This window comes from Halyomorpha halys, unplaced genomic scaffold (genome assembly GCF_000696795.3).
Source record: "Halyomorpha halys isolate HHAL.00 unplaced genomic scaffold, Hhal_1.1 Scaffold252.1, whole genome shotgun sequence".
Lineage (NCBI taxonomy): Eukaryota > Metazoa > Arthropoda > Insecta > Hemiptera > Pentatomidae > Halyomorpha > Halyomorpha halys.
Window position 1 is genome coordinate 158,796 of NW_027108761.1, and position 21,904 is coordinate 180,699.

The window sequence follows — 21,904 nt, forward strand, 5'->3', positions numbered from 1 at the left end:
TTTCGGTTTTATTTTTTTTTCCTCATTTTATAGAATTTGATGGCAGGTTGCTGTGGACCCGTCAGTTTGGCTTTAATATTTTTAGGAAATTCAAGAAATCGCCTACTGCCCTGTCGAAATCCGCAGAATTAAAATTTTTAACTTTCATAATATCTTGAAAGGCAGTCGACCATTTGCCTATTTCTATTTTGATATGGTCCATCTCCCCCTTTCCGACTATTATTATATTATTCACTGTCCCAATACTTTCCCACACTAATTTTCCAAATGAGTCGATCAGTTGTCAGATTGACTGTCTTCAATTTCAGCAGGTTTCAGAAAAGTACTTGTACTGAAAAACATGGTAACTACAAAATTGACAACTTTTACAATTTTAAATTATTAGTTACTTACAATGGTCCACCTTCAACCAGGATTTCACTTACCATAACTTCATATCAATGTTATTCTCTCAGCCTTGAAAAAGTTAGTGATGTCAAAAACTTCAATTTATAAAACATTTGTAACCATGTTTTACAACGAATGCCTCATTAATCGAAGTTTTAACATTTTATATGTTTTTCCCTTATCTTATACATTAAATATTATATTTTTAAAATTTAAGCTTTCCAACGATATATAATAGGTCTATATTGGTACTCTACCAGAAATATAATTTCTAACCTGATAAACATATTTTTTCTCCTGTTCCCTCAAGTTAATTATCAAATTCTTTCATAGTTTATATTTTTCCATTTTTCACTACTAGCAAAAATGTTAAATGGTTAATTATTTAAATTAAATAACACTTAATTGTATAATAATTCACAGAGTAAAATAAAAATTATTAGAGACGTTTTGGAGAAAATCGAAAAAATATGAAAAATCAATTCAATAATGTGGGACTTCTGATCAGTTTATTTTATCGGAAAAGTTGCTGTTAAACCCCAGGTACGAACATACCTGCCTTAAATATGTAATTTCAATTTTGTGCGACTTTTCTTTGATATAAGCTGACTGCAAACAGAGACCATTTCGGGAGACTCGGTTATTTGGAATGAGGTTATCTCAAAATGTGTATTTGTGTCAAAACAAATTTTGTCCAACATTGCAGACTCTTGCTGAACTGCTAGTGCAAGTAACATCATCGGAAGATTCCAAAATATAACATAAAAATAACAAAAAGAAGTATCACTCATCATATTTTTCAGTATTTATTGTTTCAAGGAGACCACTAAGATATTACAAATGTAAAAAATAAACAAAGGTTTTTCAGAATTCAGAATTTTCCTTATTGTCTTGATTTAAATAAAAAAATAAAACCTTTTTTGATAAAATTTATACATTAATTTGTTTTTAAATTGGAAAAATAAATTCCTGTTTGCCCATTAAAATTATCAAAGGTGAGCATTTACTTATGTTGTATTTTAATAAAAAAAAAGTTTTATTTTATTAAATGATAAATAACAGAGGATACATATATGTACATATATACACAGCTATAAATTATTAAAAACAAAAAATTATTTTCTTTTATTTGATGGACGATCAAAAACTTGTTTATAGCCAGCTGCTTGATTATTTGTGAATTTTATATTATGAGCAGTTTCTGAAATCCAGGGAGAATCAAATTGAGTTGTGTCTTGATCGACCAGATGTGTATATTTAGTTCTTCCACTCCTACCAAAGTTTTTAACCTAAAACAATAACAATAGTAAAGATAAATACAAATATGGTTTCACAACATGAATTATTAAGTTTTCACATAATAAGTATAAACAAAAATTATGAATTGATCAATATATGCTTAAACAGAGTTTATACATTAATCTCCTTGTGCAAAGGCTTTAAAAAAAAATTGTTTCAGTGCACCCATTAAACAATTTTTACTAACTAAACTACTTATGTCCCCAAGTTTTACTATGTAGATTAGTGCGCTCATGTTGAAGTTATAGTAATTTTGGAGGTTTTTGAGAAAAAAATCTTAATACCAAGAAAGGCTTAAATTATGAACAAATTTTTTTTAATTTTTCTGTAGCAATAAAAATTCATATTTTCAAGGTGTCAATAACAAATATAAATTGTGTTTCTACCAAGAATACAACAGTGTAACAAAAGATAACAAAGTCGTCATGCAATCTAGAAAGATCATTTACTTTCAGCTTTTCCGTTTGATTTTATGTATTTATTTTTCCTCCTTTAGTTATTCATAAAATTCTTTAATATTTTTTGTTTATATATTTTTTACTATTACTAACAATTAAAACTTCATTTTTTTTTTAAATAAACAAAATTAAAGGTATTTTAGAGGAAGATGTTTTAAAAATTAGGCTTTTAAGTCCGGTTAGGCTATTTCAATGAGGATAAGACCAGTTTGGTATTAAAGAACACTGGATATATGGATACATTCAATGAGTGTTTGGATAAGGGGTATTTTCCAAGCAAGTGAAGGATTGCAGGCTTGAGACTGCTCTACAAGGGAGGTGGCAAGGATAAGGAAACGCCAAAAGCCTATCGACCTATATGCCTCCTCCCAGAAACTAGTAAGGTCCTGGAGCACATGATCGTCCACAACCTTAGACCAGTCATAATTGCTACAAGTTGTCCATGGTAATACGGCTCCGCTGCTGAGAGTACGTAGGGATGTGGAGGAGAGGGCAGAGAAATATGTCTTATTGATCATGTTTGACATCTCCTCCGATTTCAACAGCGTTTGGTGGCCCCGTGTACTCCAGCAGTTGCAAGAGTTCGGAACCCTCAGTAATCTATACTCTCTCGTAGATAGTTACCCCAATAACAATAGAGTCAGGATCAGGGGTAACTACTACGAGATCAAGAGAAAAATCGAAAGAAAAGGTCTGCAGGGTTTGGTACTAGGACCAGCTCTGTGGAAGCTAGTAATCGATGAGTTGCTGGAGGAACTAGAGGAAAAAGGATTTCTTGCCATGGACTACGTCAATGACCTGGCAGTCATTGTGGCCAAGAACAGCAGAGCCAGACTAAAGACAGAAGTGGAGAGGTGTGCCAGTCTCGTAGGAGAGTGGTGTGTGAAGAGGAAGTTTAGTATGGCAGGAGCCAAGACTCATCCTATCACCCTGGATATCCAAAGAGAGAGGGTTAGACCGAGCTAGTAGGTGACATATCTTGGGGTGAGGATAAGAAGAAGATTTGATGCCACTTCTCACCTGGTGTATCTAAAGGACAGGGTGATCCTGTCACTCAAGGGATTAAGTAGGATAGGGGGTGCATTTTGGGGCCTCAGATACCCTGCAATGATGACCATATATATAGGTGTGATCTTGGGAATTCTAAGGTACACATACCTTGGATGGAGCCGAAACCTCACACTGACACAGAACAAGATACTGGCCACCATACAGAGATTGGCTCCGCGGAGGGTCATGAAAACATATAGAACGGTGTCACATAAGGCGGTGCAGGTGCTGGCCAGAGCAATGCCCCTGGACCTCATCCTCAGGGAGGATGTCCATAAATATGAAGTAAAGAGGCAGGGACTAGAAGTGCTATTGGAGAAGCTCCGAGAGAGGATCGGTGACACTCCAAATTTATGGAAGAAAATGCTGCGGGAGGACTTAATACAGTAGTAGAATGGACGGTGAGTAGCAAGCCAGAAGGGTGCTACTTTGAGAAAATTCTTCCCTACAGCCTTTTCTAGATTGAAGGCAAAATGGGTCCTCACAGATCCTAACAGGACACAGAGGGTTTTGGGAAAAGCTGCAGAGCTTTGGAAAGAACATCGACCCCCGGTGCCCCACGTGCGGAGTTCCTGAAACAGCAGAACACGTAATAATAGATTGCTCCGCCATGGAAGGACACCGAGCCAGCCTGTCGAGAAAGGCCGGGATTTTCGCCCACACCGAGTTAGACTTCCCCCGTTTGATGGAGGAAGAGAATTATCTCTTCTTCAGAGAGTTCATTTACGGGTGGAAGGAGGTGGTGGGCCCAACTAATTTCACAATGGGAAGGGCTTGACTGCCCGACATCGGCGAGCCACCAAAAGAAGAGGAAGCTGGCCCAGACTGAGACCAGGAGGGCTGGACCAGCCTGCAACAGCAGGAGGCTCCCAGGCGGATGCGCACCAGGAGGACCTACCGAATGGATGCAGTGGACAAGGTGCAGCCCCATCAGTAAGGCGCTCAACCTAGCACTGGGCTGCACCACAGTAAAAATTTGTTTCCAATAATAATTAAATAATTAATTTATAAAAGAATAAAAAAAAATTGTTGATTTTTGGGAGCAGTGGGATGCACAAACCCCAGCGCATTACCCCACTGCTACCACACCCCATATGTCAGAAATGGCAAGAGAGGGGGATAGTTAAAAAAAAAAAGGTATTAAAGAACACTTTAATAGCTCATTAATTTATCATGTTTTATAAAAATAGTAAAAAGCCATTTCAGAGAAAATTAAGAAACTATAAAAAATCGAATCTATAAAATACTACATCCAGTCATTTGATTTTAGTGAAAAAGTTGCTATCACATCCCAGGTATAGATCCCCTTTACATATGTTATTTTAGTATCTTAAAACTTTTTGTTTTTCTATACAGGCTGACCACAGAGACCATTTTGCATGACCTGGTAATTACGACTCAGGGTACCATCAAACCATGTATTTTCATTGAAAATTCTAATTCAAAACTTTGCACGATCGCAATACTTTCCCACATATATGTAAGTTAGAGTAATAATGTCTGTGAACAGTCATATTGAGATAATTGTTAAGTAGAGTTTAGTATATAGATCATACACAAACTAAAGTATTGTGTACAGAATGAAATTAGCAGCTCTGAGGCAAGTTAATTCTTACCCACCCTGTTTCAATTCGAACTATACAACCATGTATTCATTTAATCCTGGAAATTACATAAAACTGTATTTCAGGACAAGCTTACCTGCATGACTCTAGGCAATATAGTTTTATCAAAGTGATCTTCCAGAGTGGCTTCTGAAAAATCTCTTCGGAATAAATCTTCTTCTCTGTCCTGAAATAAAAAAAAAAAAATTATTTATTTAAAGAATTAAAACAAATTCTCAATTATTCTTACATTTAATAAAAAAATGTGTACTCGTGCAGGATTTTGAGTACTATTTCTAAACAAATGGTTATATGAGGAGGTGATGCTCAATCACTAGGTTAGTTCTCTCAATCCAATGAAAGGTCTCTTGATTCCAAAATTCATCCACGCCTGATATTTAAAAAATTATTTTTTGCCACAGCTGGGCTCAAAACGATTTAAAACAAAACAAAACTTCAGATTGTGAAAAGGTCAATCAAAGTGTATCATATCACCACTATTCCAAAACATAACAAACAATTACTATGAACAAAATAAATTATGAATACCTCGTTTTCCGAATCTCTAGAAATTGGAGATTGAAATAATCTACATTAATGAAAAAATATCTTTGATTTTAATGCTAATTTATTGGTAGTAAACAGACAGAATATAATAACTTGAAGAGGCTCTGCCAACAATCTCTAGTTTTATACACAATAAATTAATTTCATGTAATAAATGATTAATCGACCATCACTAATAATTTATAGTAAGAGAAAATTCATAATGCAAGAGCATTACCATAAAGAAAGCTCCTCTGTGATAATATTTTTGCATGAATTTGTATTTGCCCTTTGTGCCTTTGTTAGTAATTTGTTTTGGATTATTTCTGAACTCATTTCTTCTTTCTTCATCAGTCATGACCCTTATCCTTTCTATTTCTAGTCTTTCCTTCTCAAGCCTGAAATAGAAATTTTTGTTTTAGATATAATTATTTAATTGACAAATAAGTAAATGAAAAAAAAAAAATTGTATGATACACAGGCATATTATTAATTCGAAAGAGGAGTGCAAATAACATTAGGCCAAAAATTAAGTACTATAACATTAATCCTAAAAGAATTATTTATTATGTATTCTTGTAAGAAATGATTTATTTATTTGTAAATAAATCCTCAAAGTAAAGGCCCCATAATTTTGATGATAGTGATTTCGAAGGTTCTATTCACTTGGGGAAATTCTGCTTCAATATACAAACATTTTACCAATATTAAACATTCAAAATTCAATAAGTTAGTTGGAACCTAAATTAACTTTTTGCACATTATCTCCAATAATGAGACATTTCAAATATGAAATTCAATCTTATGCTGTAGCTACAGTGACACCAATGTTTAACTTACTTTTATAACATTCTAGGCATATAACTTACCTTAAATATGTAATCTAAATTTTGTACAATTTTTCATTTTTGAGCTGGTCAGTTCACATCACCTAGGCTATTTTGTGAGAACTGGTTATTAGGACTCAGAGGATCTCAAAACATGTTTTTACATAGAAAACTAAGAATAAAAATTGTTCACGAAATGTTAAAACGTGTTCAAAACATCCTCTAATGTTAGATAACAAATGATATGAAGTTGAAAAGGGTTTAATTTCTTCCTGAAAATATAACAAGCCACCTACTAAAAATTCCAATAAAGTTAGAAATACTTACTGTTCTCGTTCTTCTCGGTCCCGTTTTATCCTCTTCAGTTCTCTCTGTTTCCAGGCTTCATATTCAACTTCATCATTTTCATCATCAGTATTGACGTCATTAATTGAAGGATCTTCACCATTGAGTTTACCTTTATTAGTTTCTTTTCTAATTTCTTCTTCAACCATCTAGAAAAAAAAAAGTGGATATCAACTCTCTAATTGCATACAAATGAAGAATGTGGACATAAATTAAAAATTAATGATACCTTCAAAGTTTGTTTTCTCCTTTCTTCGGCCATTTTCTTTGCATCCATTTCTATTTCCTTTTTTCTTTGGGCTTCTTTTTCTTTTTCAAGAATAGTAACCCTTTCCTTCTTCCTAACAAATACTGGTTTCAAACGAACACCAACCTCTTCTTCTGAATCTGTTATCAATAAAGAAATAGTACTAAACTAAAAACAGAGATCAGAAATACAATGAACTATTCAAAATAAATTTAAGGCAAAATACGTTTAGCTTCTATTATCCTGTCTACACAATTTTATTATTCTTAGTTTACCACAAGTCAATCATTATTTTATACATACTTTAATAAAAATATTCATTCCACATTCAATGTTTTTCTCATAAAAACTACACGCTGAATTACCTGTGTATTCTTCATACTCCGAAGATTCTACTTCACTTTCTTGTTCACTCTGACCTTCTTCTTCTTTATCTAGAACTTCAGTTTCCTGAAAATCATTAATGACAGCAAGAAAATAATTATTTGAAATAATAAATTCAATGTATTTAGGTATTCTTTAATTAATTTAAGTTACACCAGTTAACTTCAATATACATTATAATTCTCAGTAAAAACCGAAGATTTGCTCTCCAATTACTTTTTATTATGACTAAATCTATTAAAATAGTTATTGAAAAATCACTTAGTAGCTATGGATATGCAAAAATTATTGGTATTTGAGGTGATTAAATTTCTACTATTATAGGCCACTAAAATTTTTAAGTGTTTCAAAGTCCTTAAACTAAATGAAGAGCTAATTAAGTATTTATAAGGTGTTTTAAATTAAAATTTCAACTATTTAATGTGAAACATCTTCAAAAGTATTAATAAAAATCCTATACAAATAAGGAAATTCATTCTATGGGCTAAATTACCAACATTGTAGCTTTGGAAAATATTTCAAAGATTAATAATGCTGATCAAATTAGTGCACCAAGTTAAATTAGAGCATTATTCTACTACTAAGTCCATTTTATTAGAACTTTTTATTACCATTTTGTTTAAAGATAAATAATGTAATTAATAACAAATGGAAGGAAGTTAAATACCAAAAAAACAGAAAAATCAAATTTTGTTTAAAAATAATTTTAAGAAATAAAGAAGATTAAAATTAAAATAAACTATAAAAAAAATTGGCTGTTTGCAAACAAGTGCTGTTTAACTGGGTAAATGGGGATTAAGAAGAGAATAGTCTTTTATTTAAAAAAATCCCATTTCAAAAGAGATTAAGGACAATAATTACTTAATAGAACTTTGGAATAAAATTAAAATGGAGCACCAGGTAATCCGGTAATCCGGAGCACCAGGTAATCCGGAAGTATTTCAGAGATAAGATCCAGGTTACATTTCATACTAGTTCTATATGTCTCAGCGTACAGCTCTCATGAAATATTAGCAAATAATCTATAAATTTTCCAATTATTCAATGCAGGAATTCAATGAATTTTTTTTTTTCTTTATGTATTAATTCATATACTAATGTCTATTATTCAATGCCCCATAAATATTAATCATCAAATGCATATTTGTATATATCTAGATGTCTACTCAAGTGTCCCAAAAAATAGAGAAATAAACTAAACAATAATTGCTTGAGTACACCAACATCTATCATCTAGATTTAATCCCATTTCAACAATAATAACACAGTATTTATGTATAATTAATTAAAATATTAAATTAATATAAGAAACAATATCACACACACCATTTGTTCTTTTAAAGTTAAAACCCTCTGTTTTAACATTTGGCGTCTACGTTCAATTTCTGTGTCACTAAGTTCTTCTTCTTCCTCTTCTTCACTGCTCTCTCTCCCTCTTCTCATTTCCGCTTCATTTTCCGAACTATGGCCACTTTCAATAACTTCTGGTTCATGTATATGCCTTTAATAAGGGAATGTTGAAAAAATGATGAAGCTATTTCTAGTAAGGTTACATACAACTATTTTAGAAATAATAACAAAAAGTTCAGAAAATGACGACTAATTAATACAAATAATCATATTGATATTTATTTAATTAGTTATATTAATTACAGATAGCATAAGGATTGAACCATCCAAAAATTAGTTGATGGTATGTATGGTGTACTAAAATATAAATTTTAAAACAAAAATAATTTGTTAATCAAATATGCATCTGAGCCACAATTTTATAAATATTCTAGTTTTTCTTTATATTTTTGGCAAATTTTAAGATAATGTGAATACAACTATAATGACAGAATACTGGAAAAAATTAAATTAATACCAGTAAGAAACAATCATCTAACAAAAACTCAAGTTATCCAGAAGACTGAAAGGACAATATAGTAATAATAACCTTAACATTCTAGGAAATAAAATATAGTAGAGATAAATAAATGGAAACAATTTAGTATTTACATAGAAACTTAACAACCATTATCAATACAAATTTTTGATAATTTATTGAGTCATACCTGTGCCTTTTAATACCTTCATCTTCATCTTCACTTTCTTTTTTATCATCCAAACGCCTAGATTTCAAACGCCTTAGACGAGGGTCATCAGGTAAAGAATCATCGCTCTCAGCTCTAATTTCTGGTGAAGGAGCTTTATGACGACGCTGTGCAATAAAATCTTCATCATCTGAATCTTCTTCACTGCTTGACATAGGTGCATATTCTGGACGTTTACCAGACACATATCGATGGACTTTCACTTTTTTCATGGTCAATTCACCTATGATATTTTGAAAACAAATACTTTTACTTAATGAAAAAAGGAAATTACTTAATTTAATTAAAAATGTACTCATAATTATTTAACTCAAGTCTAACTGTCAAAACTGTGACAAATAACACTTCTTTTGTAAAGACTCTAGAAATGGAAAGGAAAATACATGAATAGAGACCCTATTTTTAACTGAAGTAATAACTTACTACCATTTAGATGATAGATTATACTTTTGGATCAATTAAAGAAGACAAACATGAACAAGAGGATATGGATTAAAAAATCAGAAGGCTTTTGCAGACAATAACCAGCAGTATTTCAACCTAAACAATCCATAAAATAAATAGTTGTCCAAAAAAACGTAGATTAAGTTTCATTGTTTTTAGTACCAGACAGTCAATCAGCAATTCAGGCATTGGAATTCTAAATGATTAAAATGTGACATCTATAGAACTGCTGAAATGTTCTTAAACATCTGGGAAAGGATGACCACTGACCATTATGAGCAAAGAGATGGCAAATAAATCAGATAGGCTATGAACTATAAGCCATAATTGTTATAAAACCAAACTGCAGTATATCACATAACTTAGTAACAATTAAGAGAAACCTGAAATAAATCTATTGATTGCATTTTCAATTTACATGGAAAAAGTAAAAACAACTTTGGCCATGAACGATATACAAAATATCACTTCAGAACAATAAATCTTATTCAGGACTTGACCGATAATCTAGAAGTGACTGTACGTGCTCTCTTTAAGTCATAATCTTTAATATAGCATAACAATTATAACAGGCTCAAACCTAATTATATTGCTAGAATGCACCAGAGAGTACTTACTCAAGAAGCTATTTCATTCCGAAACAAAATTTTAAGTCCAGAATGGTAATGCTCTTTTTGTCACAGACAGTATGGAGTCAATTCAGTCCAGTGTGCAAAAATCACAAAATATTAATCATAATTTAAAAGCAATATTTTAAAGCTTTATAATAACAAGAAATTAAATTTAATATTGTAGTATAATCAAAAGTTATTTTATGAACAGAATTTACATTAACTACAAAAGTAGTTGTTTTTTCTATCAAAAACTTATCTTCTCAGGTTCAAGCTAAACAATTAGTTTTAAGTATTTTTTGTTTTAAATATTAAAAAATTATAATAAAATATAAAGTAATCGATGATTCAATAACATGAGAAACTAAAAATGAATTCTATAACTAATCAAGAAATTTATTGTTAAAAATATAACACATAAGGAAGTCCCAATTTAAGTTTTCCTGTTACAAGTAATAGGCAGAACACATATTTTGACTTAGCGTTATTAGGGAGGCAGCTGAGGCAGTAGGAGAGAAATAAGACCTCAACTAATAGTTTAACCAAGTTCAAGTGAATTCATAGTCAATTTGACTACCTCTATCATCCTAGAATTAATTAATTTTTCAACAGATACAATGGGAGCAACAATCAATAAACATACAATATACATGTGCAATCATTATGCTTTTAATGATTGCAATAGTAATACTAAGCCACACAGTTCATTCAAATTAACCTAATTTTAATTTTATTAATATTGATGGCCACCAACTAATCAAGGATTTTGAGTATGTCTTAATATTCACAATAAAGAATCAATTAATGAATACTGGATGTTTTTGTCACAAATAAGAATTTTGGCTACTTACCTTTCTCATTTTTGACTGGAACAGCTCCTGCCGTGCTGATAATATCAAAAGATGTAGGTTGAGGATAGAAATCCATTTTATAAGGCTAAATACCAAAACTACCCTTAAGAAATAGAACACAAACAATCTGTAAGGTTAGGACTTAAAGATGAGGTTACAGGAAGCGAGACTAGCGCTGCGGTGTCAAGTTATGCTACTGATGACCACGAGATGGCGCCATCGTAGAAGGGGAGGGGATGGAATAAACTTGGTGTTGGGAATGTATGGAATGTTGTGTATTCGCTCTGGAGAGTTCATTTAGCCTGGAAGGACTCCATTGCTCGTGACGCTGCCTCGTCTGGTAGCAAAGTGCTGTGATGTGATCGTGTGTGTTTACTTACATTTAAGTGTATTATAATTTGTTAGTTTCGGTAATAAGTTAGTTGGAGGTGCCATTGTAGAGAGAGGTTGTTTTCTGTTGGACTCGTGGAAAATATAAGGTAATACTACTTAGTTTTGGCTTTACTTTTCCATAATTGATAGTTTTTTATTTTTTAAGTAATTCGTTATTTTTATTCATGAATGAATCCATGTACATTCTCCATTTTAAGACATATTTGAGCTCTTCATTCGTGTAAGAATGTTACTATGTATTACATTTTTTTTTTATAAATTTACTTTGACAGCTGCTGTCAAACTGTAATGTAATTATGAGAGTGTACACATATCGTTTGACTCATTAATTTTTCTCGAGTTGCTATTGGCCTTGATTAAATTTGATTGCGGTTTGAGGGCGGGAAAACCTTTTGAATCAACAGGTGAAGGGGCGTTCTTTGCGCAGATGTGATTGAGTAATGAATAATCACAAATTTCTTTCAGCATTTGTTTCGAATGGATTTTTTACATTTTATTTTTTTGAAAAATAATTCTAGTTATAACTTATAATATGTTCGTAAATAATACGTTACTTCCTTTAGTTCAGTAATTTTCTTTTCCAAGAATAGCAGTATCTAAATATTTGATATTCAAATTTTGTTTCTCTATGTAAATTTATTCAATGATGCTTATTTGAATAAAAAATAAGGTTCTAAGACCCTTCCTCAGTACATATATAAAATATTTAAACAGAACATCTTTAATTAATTGTACTTTACAATGACGGCACAAAGGTGAATAAAATGATTTTAAATATTATCGCATTATCATTAGTAGTAGTTGGTTTTCTAACTTGCCATGGGTCAAAGTACAATTAATTATGCATTTACATTTATATGTTTTATTTATGAATTGTTATTTTCTAGTGTTCAAATAGTTGAAAATGTATTAAACACAAAGTAAATTCAGATTTGTTTTGAAGTCTTCCCATAAAGTATATTCAACATATTTTTAACATGCTTAATGAATTTATATTCATGTTTAAGCAAACATTAACTATAATCAGATATTTCTGATTTCTTGAGGAACATAATAAATTAAAGAAATATCTTTTAGCTAATAGTAGCATTTACAACACTATATTAATGTTTGATGTAATGTTGACTGATTGTTTCATTCATTTCCATTTTTACTATGTATTAATTATTTGATGATTTAGCGCTGAATTATTTAGGTATTAGTATTTGAAGTTTATCGTAGATAAATATCGTTTATACACCATATTCTTAAATCGTTCTAGCTCTAAAAAAAATATTGGTAATTAATTTGGGATTGTTTATTAAAGCATTAAGTTTTAATGTTTTGGTCTTTTTTTGTTCATTTAATTGTCTGCTGCGTAACTTCGACTTCTCTGTTTTTTAGACAGTTCTGACATCATGTTGATGCCTTATTTTGGCGGGATTTCATCGACAAAGACGAAAATTTGATAAATTCTTTATTTAGAGATTAGGGGTATTGAACGACTATAGTGGGACACACTGTGTATTTATTATGTCGAAATATGGATATAATGAGAACTAGTTTAAAGAGTTTGTTGCTTTAGGTAGTTTATTTTATTTATAGGTGTTTTTCGTTTGTTTTAATGTTGAGGTCCAATACTTAGGAGCATGATCACCTACTAAAACGTTATTAAGGTTTGTTATGGAACGTCAACTGAGTAATGATAACGAAGGGAAAGCTATGCTTTTAAGTACAGTTAAAATCAATTCGGAAACAAATGAGTTATTTTAAAAGTTATAGTTTTTATATTTGTAGGTGAATTACGAAGAAAATAACTTAATGAAAATTTATATTAATATTTTATTAGAATTGAGTTTTTTTGTAGTAGTAGTATTTTAGTATGATCGATGGAGTCATACTGATCTAATCCAATAAGAATGGCCAACGAACTCACAAAAATATGTGAGTATAAAACAATAGAGGACAAATTTGGCGAACAAGGTTCATTTCATTACTTTGGAGTACCAAATGAGGAACTACTATTGCTTAAATAAGATCCTGAAGAAGGTACTGACTCATGAGGACGAAATCTAACAGTCAGAAATGAGGAGAAGATGGTTGGGGGTGCGGTCAATGAAAAACACAAATAAATATGATTAACTTATTTTAATGTGCCAACGTTTCGGCTAGAGTTTCTAGCCTTCTTCAGGGCTAAAAACAAAACAAGATAACAACCACAGTAAGTATATAAAAATAAAAAAATATAAAAAGAAAGTATAAACAGAGTAATTAATTAATAATTAACAGTCAGAAAATTTAAGACCCTCAAAGAGTCTATTTAGCAGGAAAATAAGGGGCCCCCGAACTAGTCAAGGCCATAGCATAGCAACATTATTTTGACAAGATGAGTAAAAAGATAATGCATGATACTTGGAAAAAGAATGGAATATGTACGATTGGCAAAAACGAAGATAAACTGAAATGCGGAAACTGCAATGGCATCACATTGCTCCCGTGTGCTTATGAAATACTTTTAAGTTTTCTCTTTCACCACCTTCTTCCCCATGCAGAACGTACAATTGGGTCATACATTTATGTATGAGAAGTGTGCGAAAGACATTATTTTCTGTTGCGAATCATACAAGAAAAAGGTAGAATATCAAAACACCATCTATTTGTTGATTTCAAGTCAATATACGATAGAATAAACCGAGAGGAATGAGGAACGGCTAAGCTGATATGCCTTATCAGCTCCACAACGAATGGTGTTGCTTTGTTTTTCAACTTAGTACTGGAAAATGCTGTGAGAGATTATGGTGTCCAAGCAGTAGGGACAATTCTTGCGTATGCATACGACCTGGATGTTGGGGTACTCTTTGCAAACTGTCAAACATGCTTTTCTACTCTTCGAATAGATTTTGCGGTGGTTTAGTTCAACTGCAATAGTAACCTAAGCAAAATCATGTGTCTGGTGTCACAGAAGGAACCATCTCGACTTAGATGAAAATTTCATTTTAATCCCATTAGATATGAAAAGGGGCCCGATTTCGCTTACTTAGGTGTACTTATTACTGATGACAACTGGAAACATCTATAAATAAACCGGAGGTTCTTGGCTACAAGAGCGCAGCCACTTTTCATTAAGGAGTCAACTTTGGAGCAGGTTCCTGTCTTGCCGAATCGATTTAGTTTTGTACATGTCACATTTCCCACTAATCCTTAATTACGGTCCGATATCCGGGCAACGTAGATAGAAAACTTAAACCATTCAAAAGGAAGTCCTGCATGCAGTCATGTGGGGCGGATACATTGAAATAATCAGGAGCCGTATAGCTTGTATAGTCAAAGGGATATTACTTCATTGATTAAAATAGGCAAGGTGAGCGCGAGTCACGTTGCATGGATGAGTATTGAGTCTGTTTCCAAGAAGACTGACTGAGCACCTCCACGGCCACAGCAGAGTGGAAAGACCAAGGTTGTGATAAGCAGAGTGTGCTAAAGGGTACAACTAGAGACTTGGGGATCGGATGGTGGAAGCAGCGGCATTGGACTGAGAATCCTGGCGTTAGTTACGAAACCAACTTATACTCAATTGTCAATTGTTTAATTATTAAACTATGAAGGCCCGGTTTCATCGGAGACATCAATCCCCTTCGATTCCCATAACAATTTGAAAACCCAAACCTTTTTATCTACATATTTTAGTTAGGTATATTATCAGAGATACTACGGCTGTGCGCGTTGGGGTGTGGGTCACAGAGCGCTCTGTTCTGTACATTGTGGGTTCGATTCCCGCCTTGGTTAGTACGCGGCGGCAACTTCAAAGTAGCTACCAGGGGTTGGGAAAAAGGACCATTAGACCCTCTTTTTCGGACTAGTCCCCCCCCCCCCCACCACTTACCATACCTATTCCAATAGGTTTTATCTTATATTTGATTTATCAATACTTTGTTGTGTTTGAATAGAAAGGCAAATTATGATCGCAAGGTGCCAATATTGAAGTGATATGTTCAATTTCAGAAGAGTTATTTAGAATTAAAATATTTCATTATATTATTGGGAAAACAAAAGTTGCTTAATGTAATATGGCAATTTAAGACTGCCTTCCTTTCCCCTTTTTTCTTCTCTAACAAACTTATAGATTAATTAATGTTAAATCAATAAGACACTGCGATAGTTAGGCGATGTATACATTTTTTTTTTCCATAACCAATTCACACTGGAGCTATACATATTCCTAATAGTGTGTAAGCTCTTGGTATGGAATAACTTAGAGTAATAACTTTTATGCTAGAAGGAAATCGTGTCACAGTATTTTCATTAAACTTTGTCAACTTATTTCTGAAGGTGGATAAGTGATCATAATGATATCCATTATTAAAATGTTTTGTGACTTATACCAATCTTTTATGCTGTCTTATGAATGTATTTTCTTTCAAATACAGCCAATTAATTTGAGTGTGAGAAGAAAAAAAAAATTAGTTAATTAGTTATCATAGTCTGTTAAATGATCGGCTCTTGGAGAAAACCTCTGGTAATTTTTTTTCCCACGCATGTTTTAATGGTATCTATTTAATTTTGGTTCTTTTTTTTGTTATTAAAAATGTTTACTACTGGAAGGTGTGCGCTATTGGCCCGTTTTCATTAATCTTTTTTATTTACCGAAACTGGAAGAGGAAGAGGGGTAGGGATTTGAATCTTTACGGGCTAGAAGAACTATCATAAGAAAGAGGAAAGGTGGGTAGCTGACCCCCCTCCACCGTGTCTATGATTAGCAGCGGAAGCCCGTAAGGGCGAGTCGGAGGGCGACATCTGCTTGGCACATGCCCTTCTCCAGCCATGCTTAGCAATCGGAGGAACAAGGTAACTCTTATCTATGTCTGGAAACTCATTATCGATTCCCCATTTACAGATAACGATAAAGTAGCTTATTTAGTTGTTTTTTCTCTCAGTAAAGTAATGCTGGAATGGGAACCTCGTAATTTGCAATTTAAACCTCTTAGTGTTGAATATTAGTGGTTTTAGTTTCGCATTCCCGTCGATAAAAAATTCCTTTGTAGACGGTATCGAATAACAAACGTGTTTCATGAACCAAGTAGCCAATAACAATCTTGTACTGTTATTTAAACAACACCGTCATTGTTTATCCCCTCATTACAATTTCTGCGAGACGTACAAAGAGGCTGTGTTGTAGTCGATAATAATGTTTACCTTTAAGTAGTACCACACAAGTTAATATAAAGAGAAAATTCGACTAATCAATTTGTCGATTTCTGAATGCAAATATTGATTTTTAATAGCTTATATTATTTTCTGTTATATTTCAAGTGTTTAAACACAAAAATATTTCTGGATGTAAAAAAAAAATTCTGAATACAGTGTTGTTGCTTAATTGGTAATAGTTGATGTTGATGAATATTTTTTGTTTTTCCGATGATTCTGTTATTACTTGTATTCATTATGGTTCTTGTATTGTTTTTTGATCTTAGTCCTGACGAAAGCTTAAAATTCAGGCCAAAGCGTTGGCACTAATAAATACGTTTTTACTTAATTGTGTTCTTCATTGACCGCACCCCTAATCATCTCCTCGTTTATAATCCTGTTGGTTGGCATCATTATTATTATTTTTTTTATTATATATTTCTTTTTTTTTAATTTTCTCTTATTAAAAAAAAAAAAAACTCAATCTTATGCTTTCAATATCTTTTAAAACTAAAATTAGGAACACCCTCCTTCATTAATTATGAATTATGACTAAATAGTCCCCGGACTTAACTAAATAGATTTTCTTCTACTAATTCTTAACATCATTTACAATTCATTTTAATATGATATTCATATTGAATATTTTATTTACTATCGGTTTTTAATTTTCAAATAAATCTTCTAATTCTTATCAAAATGTCCTTAAAAATGAGATCTCGCAATACTCATTAATGTATTTTATTAATACCTTTTGTGAAATTTATATTATTTAATAAAAAAATATGTCAGGAATTTATCTCGTAAAATTTTGTTTAGTAGTTGTAAAAAAATAAAAAAATTATTTTGGACGAATTTCGCAATATATTCTCAAATGCTCAAAATTTGTTTATGAAGAATAATCGTCTTACATGGAGAGGTGTAAATATAAGATGGCGAGGTGTTGAGGAGTACCTGGCCCAAGGAACGGGTGGCTCCTGGAGATGGATATTTCTGTAAAATTAAAAATAATATCAATTAACTATAAAGTATTATATCAATTTTTAATTAGGTAGTAACGCATTTTATACATAATATTTCATTATGCCTCTCAGAAAACCACATCTTCAAATTTTGTGAAAAAGTGTAGAAAGCCCCCAGATCTATTGGTTGCCACAGGCTGCCAAAATGGTTCTGACGCCATTCAAGATATGCTTATTATGCTGCATAGTTTATACTATATATCATATTAATTTGCATTTTTTAAACCTATAAATTTTAAAACAAGTTATTTGAGCTATGGCTTTATGGAAAAAAGCTAACACGCAAAACTAAATAATTGTAGGAAGATAGTCCGGGTAGCGGTCAATAAAGGTATCAAAATAGTAAAAAGAAAACTATTTATTGTAAACCAACGTTTCGTCCCACTTTGCACAGGGCTTCGTAAGGGCTACAAGAACTGAGGTTGGTATTTCTTCTAATATGAAAACTAAATAATATTTTTGTTTTTAAATTATTACTGACTAAGAGTCAACATAGAAGAATTCTCTTTTACATTTTCCTGACAACTTTGAAGTGTTCTCTCCTTGTAGTGTTTTCTTTCTTCTTTTTTTAATTACTTCCTTAGGATCTGTATCTTATGCATTCGTGGATTCCTTTTAATGAGGGACTACGTCAATCGGATTTTTTTCTTATCAATAATTAGATTGCCACTTGAATTTAATTCTAAAATGAATTTCCGTCTCGGAATGGATGTCAACATTTTGAAGGTCAACTATGTTACTTCAAAGGTAATCTGTCTTATTTATATTAAAACATTATGTGCTAAAAAGATAGATTTTTTTAATAATATTTTTAAAAAATACTATCACTAATATACATTAATTTCGACTTCATAAATTCGTGCGAAATGAGTTAATAATAATATTTCTAGTCCATTCTTTATGGCCATAAGAATGTGCTGTATCTCTTAGAAGTTTAGGTTTTTTAGGAATCCTCGACGAAAATCAACGGTAGGATAGTTTCCTTCGAAATTCCTACCCAAACCGCATTTCTACCACCATAGATAGCTCTTCCCGAAGGTAAAAGGTCACAGCTTATATATATTTAATTTTTCTTCTACGTATTGGAAGAATGCTTGAAAAATCTAATAATTTTCACCGAGGTCATTTTAATTTTTTTTTTTGTTTAACTGGCTTTATCGAGAATCATTTATCATAGAAAATATCAGTGTCTTCCTTCTTGGTTAGAATAATAATCACCATTGATCTTTCGAACAATTTTTTTCATGCATAATAACTTATTTGTAACTGTTTCTATTTTCTGCCTGCAACTTGTAAAATTACGTTAACTCTTCAAAGATTAAAAATAATTTAATGATTTTTATAGTTTATAAAACATTTCCCCCATGTTTATTTCTCTGTTAGTACCTATATAAATATTAACAATAGTCATTTATTTTTCCAATTTAACTCCAATTCAAATTTTAATTTAGTTCTTCACCAATAATAAATCATAGAATTCAAGACCCCAAGGATCTCCAAACGTATGAGCTTCCACAAGTAATAAAATTTACAGAATTATTTGGTATATAATAAAATGAAGTCACTAAAGTTGGGGGAAAAAAAAAAATAAAAGCAGTTATTTGGTCAGTAAAAATTAGTTACTGAGGTTCATAAATCCAAGAAAGTACCCTGTCAAAGATTTTTTCTTTGTATATTTATTAGATTTTCTAGTAGGTTCATACTTTACGATTTCTTTTCTCCTTTTTTATTTGCTTAGGAATGTTAATATCATCTTACCATCCAGTATACCATTTTAATTTTCGGTGTTTTATCACTATAGATGATGTAACTGTGAATAGAGTTCCACTTTGTCTTGATTCTCACCCAATTCCACAACTTAAAGTGCTATGAGATTTAGGTCACTTTGTTCATCTGAGGGTAGTGGGGATATCATTATCATCTAATTGGAATTTAGCCGAACCTTAGTTATCTTTTAGACTAAGTTTAAGTGATATGACATTACATCTCTTCTTAGAGCAAGAACTCTCAGGTACCTTCAGACTTGCAAGTTTTACTTGCACGAAACTGAAAAAATCGCTCGTCTAAACTCACCTACTTCAAGTTCCCATTGAAATTGCGCGTGTATCTACCAGGATTAAATCACTTCGAGGGAGAAATATGGTCGACCATTTCCTATAAGGTTTCGCAACATTACATAACCATAACCCCTTGGTAGTCTTCACTAATGGATTTTATGAGCTGAACACAAATGATGATGTGTGCACTATTATACAATAAAATTGGGATTATTATTTATTTACGCCAAATTACTTTATTTCGAATCAATTGTACATTGACATATGGGATTAAAATGATTTTTTAATATTCATTAGTAAAAATTTCAATAACTAAACTGATATTTTCAATGCATGTGGTGTATATCAAATGTATTGAGTCATTTTATCCATAAAATCTTGTATTGGAAGCTCATAAATATTGAATTATCAAATAATATATTAATAATAGTTTTTGAATTTATATGCTAACTATTATGTTTCATGATCACTTATTATTTAATTACGTATTTTAAAACTGTTTTATATTTTAAATAATTTTATGTTTTACTGATTTACGTCGATTAAACTGTCCGTTTCTAAAGATTCCTGTGTTTTTATAAATTCAAGCTGTGGGCCTCACTAGGGTGTAGTAGTGTTTTTTGAATTTATATGTTTTTAAAGTTTTGTACCGATACCAGATAGAATCATGTTACCAATAATTGTAATGAAAGCCGCGATTTTGTTGTATGAAAAATATAAAATAAAGCTAATTATACTATAGAATAAATTTAAATTATATTAAACTCAAATCATTTCTTATGGTGATTTTTTTTTTTATCTAATAAATATTTTTTTCCAAATATAGCTCATTTAGATTTCTCAATTAATTTGTCGATTACTGAAAATAATTTTCAATCCTTTCGACATTAGTGGGTCTTGTTTGGAACAACTGGTTTGTTTTGTATTTTCGTAAAGTTGTAATATAGCGTACGTAGGTAGAAATAACAATGCATGTAACATTTTAGATATTAAAAGCTCACATAATTTATGTAATACATTTATGTATCACAATTCTTTGGATAGTAATAAATTAATATATTATATTTCTACCATAAATAGTTAACTGAACACATCTGACGACACTCATTGAAATCCTACCGAATTCAATTTAGTTTCAGATTTAGTCTCAGAGACATGTTATTTATATTAAAAACCATGTATAATACATACAATAAACCTCATATTCCGAAAAAAAAAATCATAAAATTCCGACTAATATATTTTAGTAAATTTTAAACTTTAAGTATTGTAAAATTCGTTGATTTTTTTTATATATTAATTAACTGAATGTATTTGTTTGTACTTTAAGAATGGTTATTTAAGTGTATTAATAATCAGGTCTAGATTTTTTTTAATAATTTTTTTGGGGCATAAAACAACATTTAAAAATAATGCATATTTTTTTCTATTTAATTTAATTATGTTGCTTTTTTTGATAATGTTTTTATGATTAATTTTCATTTCTGGAGAATCTAAACAACGGTATATTTTTTTAACAGCGACCTATAGAGATCACACATATGCCCTTGTAACATATATGATATCGATGTATGGTAATCGAGTTATGCGACTCGGATAAGCAGACAATGTTATGGTCATTCACCCCCATATCTCCCACGGCTCTGCGGGGAAACTCCTCTAGCCTATATCAATAGATTTCCCAGTTTAACTTAAGACTTGGGATAGATTTATTTAAGATCCTATTTAGGAGTACTAAAAATTTTAAAAATATGTTCAGTTCTCTTAATTTTCTACTGAAATATATTTCCCTTTTGTAAGTTGTTTCCATTGCCATGATACATTGTAACTTATAATGACTTAAACTTAACTAGAAACACGTTTACTAATAACTAATAATACGCGGAACTATATATATGTTTGTAAATATTGTTTGTAATATATATGTATTTTTAACTACTACTTATTCTACGAAATAGCTACTCACTCATTTACTCTTACAAAACTGCATCGACCCTCTTCGAAATCAAGCACTTATAATGATATCAATCTCTCAGAAACAAAAGTAATAGCTTCACACACTTTCTAGAATTTTATTATTGTGTTTCATCAAAAATAACAATATAATTATATTAGGGAAA

At 31.3% G+C, this 21,904-nt stretch overlaps 2 protein-coding genes across 4 annotated transcripts in view; one reads left to right on the forward strand and one right to left on the reverse strand.

Annotated features, from left to right (window-relative positions):
* Positions 1–1,404: 1,404 nt before the first annotated feature.
* Positions 1,405–11,336, reverse strand: Mfap1 (Microfibril-associated protein 1). The gene is made up of 9 exons (XM_014419841.2): positions 11,150–11,336; positions 9,205–9,466; positions 8,474–8,648; positions 7,129–7,213; positions 6,746–6,903; positions 6,499–6,665; positions 5,583–5,742; positions 4,896–4,985; positions 1,405–1,676 (listed from the first exon to the last, which is right to left on the reverse strand). Exons 1-9 carry the CDS (start codon positions 11,223–11,225, stop codon positions 1,503–1,505), a joined length of 1,347 nt encoding a protein of 448 aa, XP_014275327.1. The 5' UTR covers positions 11,226–11,336; the 3' UTR covers positions 1,405–1,502.
* Positions 11,337–11,434: 98 nt separating this feature from the next.
* Positions 11,435–21,904, forward strand: part of kst (spectrin beta chain, non-erythrocytic 5 kst) — a 196,695-nt gene continuing 186,225 nt past the window's right edge. For all 3 annotated transcript variants that reach the window (XM_067047074.1, XM_067047077.1, XM_067047076.1), the window contains exon 1: positions 11,435–11,628. The gene's annotated coding sequence lies outside the window, so the exon portion shown is untranslated. The remainder of the gene's footprint in view (positions 11,629–21,904) is intronic.

Excerpts from the sequence above, each read along its gene's own strand:
- Mfap1 (XM_014419841.2), bottom strand. The coding sequence starts at position 11,225 with ATGGATTTCTATCCTCAACCTACATCTTTTGATATTATCAGCACGGCA. Across the intron at positions 9,467-11,149 it reads TCCAGTCAAAAATGAGAAAG|GTGAATTGACCATGAAAAAA; the intron begins GTAAGTAGCCAA and ends AAAATATCATAG. Across the intron at positions 5,743-6,498 it reads GACCGAGAAGAACGAGAACA|GCTTGAGAAGGAAAGACTAG; the intron begins GTAAGTATTTCT and ends TTTCTATTTCAG.